Below are 8,008 nucleotides of genomic sequence, written 5' to 3'. Positions count from 1 at the left end.
CTCTCTCTTCTTTTTCATGGTTTCATGTAATTTTATATTTGATCGAAGTTTTTCGACAAAGGTAAAAAGTAGAGAAGAAAAATGAAAATATGAATTAACACGACGAATATTAAAAGAGACGAATATTGAATGAATGAAAACTACAGCCAATGATTGGCCATTCATTGGAGAAAGAAAATATAATAAAGCTTTTGAAAATTTGTCTTTGAAGATAAATACCTCATAACTCAACTATTATAATCAAACACTTTCGCCCTAAATCTTCCTTATAATTTCAAGTTTGATTTATTTTGATTACAAAGTGAGCATTTTGATCCCTTAAAAATGATGTAACTAAATTAAAAATAAAAATAAAGAGATTAAAATGAAAAAAAAAGTACGTAACCTAAATGAATTAAAATTGAAAATATAAAGATCGAATGGACAGTTTTGAAAGTAAAGGAATCGAAGCAAAACTAAAATATAAATACAAAAAGTTTTAGTTTTTTTTAGAGAAAAAGATACAAAAAGAATAGTAGACAACATTTTGATCTCATTTAGACTCACCTACTCAAATTCAAAATTCAATGGCTAACCTATTTCTCTTTGAGTCATTGGTCAATACACAACAATGGTCCCCTTATCTCCAAAGAAACAAAACAACATCTTTATCGTTCATTCACATTATACTTAATTTTTTTTTTAGGTCAAATCTACTTTTAAAGTCTCTACGAAGTTATTAAAAAATAAAGTTTTCATATAGAAAACATCCTTTTATAACATTAGTCCTCCATAATCCAATCCTTCCTTCAAACGATTTTTACGATTTATAAAACACAAAATTCAAAACTTAAATATTTTTCAAAGTTAAAAGATTTAATAAATTCAAATTTTAAAATTTATGACTTTATTGAACAATACTTATGAGTTTTAGTTCAAAATTGAAATAAACCATACAAAAAAATTTGTAATTAAATCTAAGAGAAATTAATATGAGAATTGAAAACAATATTTGTGAAGGTCAAACACTAAAATGCCAATAAATATGAAACTAAAGAAGCATAAGATTTGAACTTATCTTAAAATGTATTAATAAATGTTAATGTGAATATTATTTGCAAAGAATATCTTATAATATTTTTGTTCTTATCAATTGCTTGATTTTTGGTAACTCCATTTCTTTTTTTTTAAAAAAATGCATTTACTTCTCATATTAAGTTTCCAACTTTTTCTTTCCCTTAATAATCATTGATGATTATTGTACACAAAATCATAACTTGGGGACTAAGCTTTTTTTTTCTCTCTCTCTCTTAAATGTTTTTTTTAAGAGAATGAAGTTTTTCTCTCTAAATGGACCAAGTCAAAAAAAAAAGTTTATTTTGTTTTTTTAATATAATGGAAATTTTGTAATTGGTGTATAATGGAGAAAAAGGGGATTTATTTGTTTGTGAAATTAATTATAGTTTTCCAAAAAGTTGATGCTTAATTAGTGTATTAATTAAGTTAATTAATAAAATAATTAAAAGAATATAATAATAAGGTGCAATTGGGAATTTAATTTGAGAGAGAGAGAGAGAGAGAGAGAGGAACATTTCAATTTTTCTCACTTAATTCAAATTCTCTCCTAAAAGACTAACCTTTTTCAACATTCAAAAATGCTCTGCCCAAAATTAGGTCAATTAAATTATAATTTTTTGTTCCAATTACCTTTTTTTTTTGTTCCTAAAAGACTTGAAATTTAATTTTTATGATTGGATAAAACTCGATTTTAATTTTAATTATAGAATTAAGAAATTAATTTTTTATTTTCTTCGATAAGAACCAAATTTACAATTTAATCTTCTTTTTTATTATTTAGTAGAACAACAAAAAGGAAGAAGGTTTTAAACTCTTTTTTCTTTCAACGTTTTCACTAATTGAACTATATTTAAATTGTATAGATGATATATACAATGAGTTATATTACAAATCGATATAATATAACATTAAACTTCTAAATAAAATCAAAATAAAAACAAAATTATTAAAAAAATGTTGAATGTAAAATTTTAGGAACTCAATCAAACATTCCAATTTAAAAAGTCTTAGAATGAATTAATATAAAATTTGTCTCTCACTATTTAATTTAAACAATTTTTTATTAAATAAAAAAAGAGGATTTATATTAAAAACATGTTATTAAAAAAAAAACATAAAATACTCATAAAAATATATTAGATATATACCCTAAAGAAATTGTTCTATAAAATGTCAAAATACTTTTTTTTTTTTAAATAACATTTCAAATATAAAAAATAAAGAATAATCCAACATAATTTTTAAAATCACATTATATCTCTATATGATTCACATATTAATAATATGAAGTTTCTATTTGAGAGTTTAATTAGGAATATAATTCAAGTTAATTAAGCATAATCTTTTGAGTTACTCTCTTAATTGTTGAGTCATGAGATTCTTTTTTTAAAAAAAAGTGATTATGTTATTAAAATGTGTCTTAGTGTTAGGTTGGAAAATTAAATGATCTTTGGTATTGATTGTGTTGATTTTGTGAATAATTTTGATTGTGACAATTATGAATGTTTCCCATTTTATATATTATAGGATACAACAATTGTATATGACTACATATGTATATGCTTTTCATAACATTCCTAATTAAACATTTACTTTGGTCTACATATTATATCAAGACTTAAAAAAGTGATTTTTTAGGTGAAGCTAACTTCGCAAGTTAAATGACATAAATAATCATTCATTGGTGTAAAGTTTCGTAAATATATCATTTATGCATGATTAAGAGGTAGAGAGATTTAAACTATAAACATCTCAGTTCGATATATGTTTTTACGTTTTCGAGGTTATTTACCATGTATTTAAATTAAGGTTTCAAATGACAATAGTATGTAAGTAGTAACGATCTATTAAAACTAATAAGGAAGAAAAGGGAACAACAAAAGTACTCTTTTATTTTCTAAGTTTTGAACTGGTTTTCCATTTAGTCTTTTGGTTTTAAAATCTTACGTTTGCAATCTAAATTCCGAGTTTTATTTTAGTTTGATCTCTAAATTTTTCAATGTTATAATTTTACCTTAATTTAAGTAACAATGATGAAAAGAAAATAGTGAAATTCTCTTGAAACCAAATTTTGGCTAAAAGAAAATGTACCTGACCCTCATGTGAAACCAACTGTTAATTTGTAATTCGAGGAAGAGAGGTCCCGCAAAACAAAGAAAGAGACTTTGATGTCTAACCAGTAACAGAATTATAACATAAGAAGTCAAAAGTCTAGGTTACCTCATATGAAGGTTAACCTCGATCGGGGGTCTTCCTCAGGTTATATACGAGGTTTCAAGTGTGACTTTGGGTTGGGACAACTTCTTCTTGATTTTGTTATTTTAAAATGTCAATTGTACCCTTTGATCTAAAATGATTTATGATACTAACCAAGTTAGATTTTAAAACTTAAAACTAAACTCTTGTATTCTATAGAAACAAACGAAACTAAAACTTAGTTTGTTTTTGTTTAAAGTTAAAAAGGATGGAAATAGCGAAAGGAAGATGAAAAGTCAACAAATGTCATTAAAATGAGGAAGAAGGCAAAAGGAAAATAAAGAAAAAGAAAAAATGGACACTTTATTTACGCGGAAGAGTATGAAAATGGTTGCCATTTTCAGTTTTCCTTTGTTCCTTCCTTCCACTTACGCGATACTACTTCTTCTCTTTTCCCACTTTCCCCTCTCCCCTTTAACCCCACTCTGCCTCTTCTCCTCTTTCTCTCTCAAACATTTTCATGCCCATTAACCTAAATTTCAACAATCCCCATCTCATATTCAAACATACCCATCAAGTCCCATATCTTCATTTCCTCACTTTCTTCCATTTTCTGATCATATTCACTCTTTGATTGTGATTTTAATTGAAACCCATGATGTTGAGGTCGTGTTTCCGGCCGCTCGAGCGGTTTCTTGGCCGGTGGAGCGGTGATGGATTGCTCTGGCACTCGGAATTGAAGCCTCATGCCTCTGGTGATTACTCGATCGCTGTTGTTCAGGCTAATTCTTGTCTTGAGGATCAGAGTCAGGTTTTCACGTCTCCTTCTGCTACTTATGTTGGTGTTTACGATGGTCATGGCGGGCCTGAGGCTTCTCGTTTTGTGAATAAGCATCTTTTTCCTTATATGCATAGTGAGTCTCTGTTCATGACTCCCTTTCGTGTTTTTTTTTTTTTGTTTGCGTGTTTCGTTTTTTTTCTTTATTGATTCTGTTTGAGCGGATGGGTTGCTTTTGAATTCTGGAGATTTTTTTGGATTTGGTAGATTTTTGTTCTTTTGTTTTTTCTTGTTCTGTGTTAGAATGAGACAAAAAGTTTGTTATCATGAAGTGTTTTTGGTCATTGATAATTTGGAATTTGAATGGACGAGAGGATGGGATTAAGAGAAACCCTGTGAAAATTTTCATTTGAATTTACTTTTTTGTGTTTTGTTTCAGAGTTTGCTTCAGAACAAGGTGGACTATCGGAGGATGTTATTAAGAAGGCGTTCAATGCTACAGAAGAGGAGTTTTTGCGTTTGGTTAAACGGGCATTGCCTGCAAATCCGCAGATTGCTTCAGTCGGATCATGCTGTCTTGTAGGTGCAATTTCAAATACAAAGTTGTACGTTGCAAATCTAGGTGATTCGAGAGCCGTGCTTGGCCGTAGAGGTTCGGGCAATAAGATAACACCGGTAGTTGCAGAACGATTGTCTACTGATCACAACGTTGGCGTTGATGAAGTTAGGAAAGAAGTTATAGCACTTCATCCCGATGATTCTCATATAGTTGTCTATACCCGTGGAGTATGGAGAATAAAAGGCATAATTCAGGTAAATTTTGCATTCTTGAAGTTTAATGGGCTTCTAAATTTTGATAAAACAAATCTTGTTGCTTTCTTATTGTTAATACTCTTATGGGTTAATAATCAAAGTTTTGTTGAGGTCTCTTTGAATATGTCAAATGTGACTCGGTAATGAGAACTCTGCTCTTCTTTTTGTCGGAAAGAGCTGCAATGGTAGAAAGGAACAATGCAAATGCATAGCCTTCTTCATATGCAAAATACTTCATCCTTATAATTTAGATCAATCACCAAGTATATCAGCTTGTTTGATTGGTTAAACATCAAATTCCCTGTTGGGATGTTCTTCTCATTTATCAAATTGATGTTTGCCTGACCTTTATATTTTTGCTATTCAACTCTAGTAGTAAATCCTTTGGAACTCAGATGCCAACTGGCTTTTTCGTCGAATTTCTCTACTTATACTTATAGCTTTTATTGTAATGTGATTACTGATGGTTGGTGCTTATCGGAGTTTGAGTTGCTAATCTCTTTTGTATTATTCTTATCCTTTTGAAAGTTCAGGTTTCAAGATCTATTGGCGACGTTTATTTAAAGAAACCTGAGTTCAACCGGGATCCAATATTCCAACAATTTGGGAACCCCGTTCCTTTAAAACGACCTGTAATGACTGCAGAACCATCAATCCTAACACGAGAGCTTAAACCCCAAGACTTATTCCTCATCTTTGCATCAGATGGCCTATGGGAACAACTAACCGATGAAGCAGCAGTGGAAATAGTTTTCAAGAACCCTAGAGCTGTAAGTTTAGAGAAACTACTCCCATTTATGTCATTTACAAAAACCTCCAACCATATTTTTAATCATATTTCTTTCTTTGACTACTTTAGGGGATTGCAAAGAGATTAGTCAGTGCTGCCCTCCACGAGGCAGCGAAGAAGCGGGAAATGAGATACTCTGACTTAAAGAAGATCGAAAAGGGGATTCGACGTCATTTCCACGATGACATCACTGTCGTCGTCGTGTATCTCGACCACAACAGAAGCTCAAACACCAATCGAACAAAGAACACTGTTGCCGGGTACACTAGTGCACCTGTTGACATATTTTCTCTTAACTCAAACTATGAAGGTGAGGAAGAAACTTCAGACAATGTTTTGAAAAACTAACTGATTTTGGGAGGCAAATTATTGATACACACAGAAAATAGGAGGCATGTTAGGTAGGGGGGATGGGACAGGGTTGTTCATCCAATTAGAAGAAACACAAGTTTATTAATGTAGATAAATTTAAGTCTCACTAACTTCTATGGAAATCTCCTGCCTTAGATTCTTTTTTCCCCTTGGTTTCTGATTGATTTGTTTTTTCATTTTTTTTCCCTCCATTGACTTGTAAGAGGTTATAAGATTCAATAATGGCAGGCAGTTTTTTTCCCACTTTTTACATCATCTCTATAGTTCTTTTACATGTTTTGTTTGAACATCCTTTGCTCTAGACATTCTTAAAACAAGATGATATCGATTTGGAACGCTCGCTCGTGTGTCGATACATGTTCTTCATGGTATATAGCCAAGATCTTCAAGTGTTGGAGCATAATAAAACTTGAAATTGGGAATGTTGAAAGGTTCAAAACAACCTGAATTGACCAATTCTCTCATGAATTAAAAGAAAAGGTAAAAGTTCACATCAAACGCGTTATGTTTGAAAATATACATAAATGTATGGAATTTTTTTATAAAAAGTATATATGTTTTTAATATTATCTCTCTTGAATAAAACTTTAAATTCTTTTCATGAACTACCACTTGCTAAAGATCTATGAGGATTTTCTTTTCCAATACAACTGTTTGATGTTGTTTTTTCTTTTCTTTGATGGTATTTTGCTGTCCATTTGTTAAGACTAAGTTTGTTGGTGGGGCCGGAGGACATCACAATTGAAAATTTCGACAGTATTCTTTTTTCCTTCGCAAATTGATTATTAAGAGTAGAAAGGAATGTAATATTTATATCCTTAAATTTTAAAAGTTGTATCAATTTAAATATTAAATTAATTAAATATATATTAGTTCATTGTTCGAATATAAAAGGTTGGACCATATTACATGGAAAGCATTATCTCAACCATTTATTTTCTTCGAATAGGTAAAACCTATGAATTTTGAACTTCTTGAAGACTTGGAAAATTAGGAGACTTTGACTAAAAAACATTCTTTTGAAGACCTAAAAACTTTGAAGATAAGTTGGAGTCATCTAGATTCTAGAGCACAAGATTAAAGTTTTATAATCGAATCTTTGATCTTTGATAAGATCAACAAATTATCGAAAGTTTAAAGACCAATGATAAGATCGACAAATTAAAGACCAATCTAGAAAATCAATTTTGATTAAGATCAACAAATCAACAAAGAATAGATTTAAAGTGATCGATAAATCAAAACTGACACAAACTACTTGAGGACAAGTTGCCATCTAGGGCTTAAATAAGTACAATAGAGAAAGAATCAAAGGATCGAAAATTGGAAACAGAGGTTATACAAACACAAGTTTCTTTTGAAAATCTTACCTAAACAAATTTTAAGCCCAAAATACACTTTTAGTCCTTGAGGTTGGCACTTAGTATTCATTTGATTCCTAAAATTAGAATAAGAACATTTCTATTTTTTGAGATTTGAAAAATGATTTTAAATGATGTCTCGACTATTTTGACCGTTAGTAAATTAACTGATTTTTGCTGATTGTGGGGGTGATTTGGCAAACAATTAACGAAGTTTGTATTCTTGGGGAAATGATTAATTTCCTTCAACAAAAACGAACCCATTAATTTAATTTACTATCTTAATCGTTTAAAAATATTTGAAAATTTCGAAAAATGGGGGAGAAATCAAGACTCCCACCACCGAAATTTGTTGCGTCGAGATTTTGGTCGAAAGTTAAACTAGGGTCACTCTAAACAATATTTTTTTTGGTTCCAAATCCTATAAACATGCAAACTACACATAATGTAATTTCAAACAATGTTTCAAATTTCAATAATTAGTCAAACAGTATATTAGAATTTAAATCTTATTCTTCTTCAGTACACATCTAACATAGATTCATAATCATTTGTTCAATTACCTGGTCAATAGATCTATACAATCCTAAATATATTCAATCTGACAAGGTATCAGTAGACAAGATATCAAGAGTAACAGAG

General features: G+C 29.9%; 1 protein-coding gene across 1 annotated transcript; it reads left to right on the top strand.

Annotated features, from left to right (window-relative positions):
- Positions 1-3,466: 3,466 nt before the first annotated feature.
- LOC103495295 (probable protein phosphatase 2C 63) lies at positions 3,467-6,260 on the top strand. Its single transcript, XM_008456799.3, has 4 exons — positions 3,467-4,166; positions 4,470-4,843; positions 5,377-5,613; positions 5,703-6,260. Exons 1-4 carry the CDS (start codon positions 3,908-3,910, stop codon positions 5,979-5,981), a joined length of 1,149 nt encoding a protein of 382 aa, XP_008455021.2. The 5' UTR covers positions 3,467-3,907; the 3' UTR covers positions 5,982-6,260.
- The last annotated feature ends 1,748 nt before the right edge of the window (positions 6,261-8,008 follow it).

The sequence above is a fragment of the Cucumis melo genome, chromosome 1 (genome assembly GCF_025177605.1).
Source record: "Cucumis melo cultivar AY chromosome 1, USDA_Cmelo_AY_1.0, whole genome shotgun sequence".
Lineage (NCBI taxonomy): Eukaryota > Viridiplantae > Streptophyta > Magnoliopsida > Cucurbitales > Cucurbitaceae > Cucumis > Cucumis melo.
The sequence above is the reverse complement of the archived record's forward strand: the minus strand, read 5'-3'. Positions and strand labels throughout refer to the sequence as shown.

Excerpts from the sequence above, each read along its gene's own strand:
- LOC103495295 (XM_008456799.3), top strand. The coding sequence starts at position 3,908 with ATGATGTTGAGGTCGTGTTTCCGGCCGCTCGAGCGGTTTCTTGGCCGG. Across the intron at positions 4,844-5,376 it reads GAATAAAAGGCATAATTCAG|GTTTCAAGATCTATTGGCGA; the intron begins GTAAATTTTGCA and ends TTGAAAGTTCAG. Across the intron at positions 5,614-5,702 it reads TTTTCAAGAACCCTAGAGCT|GGGATTGCAAAGAGATTAGT; the intron begins GTAAGTTTAGAG and ends TGACTACTTTAG.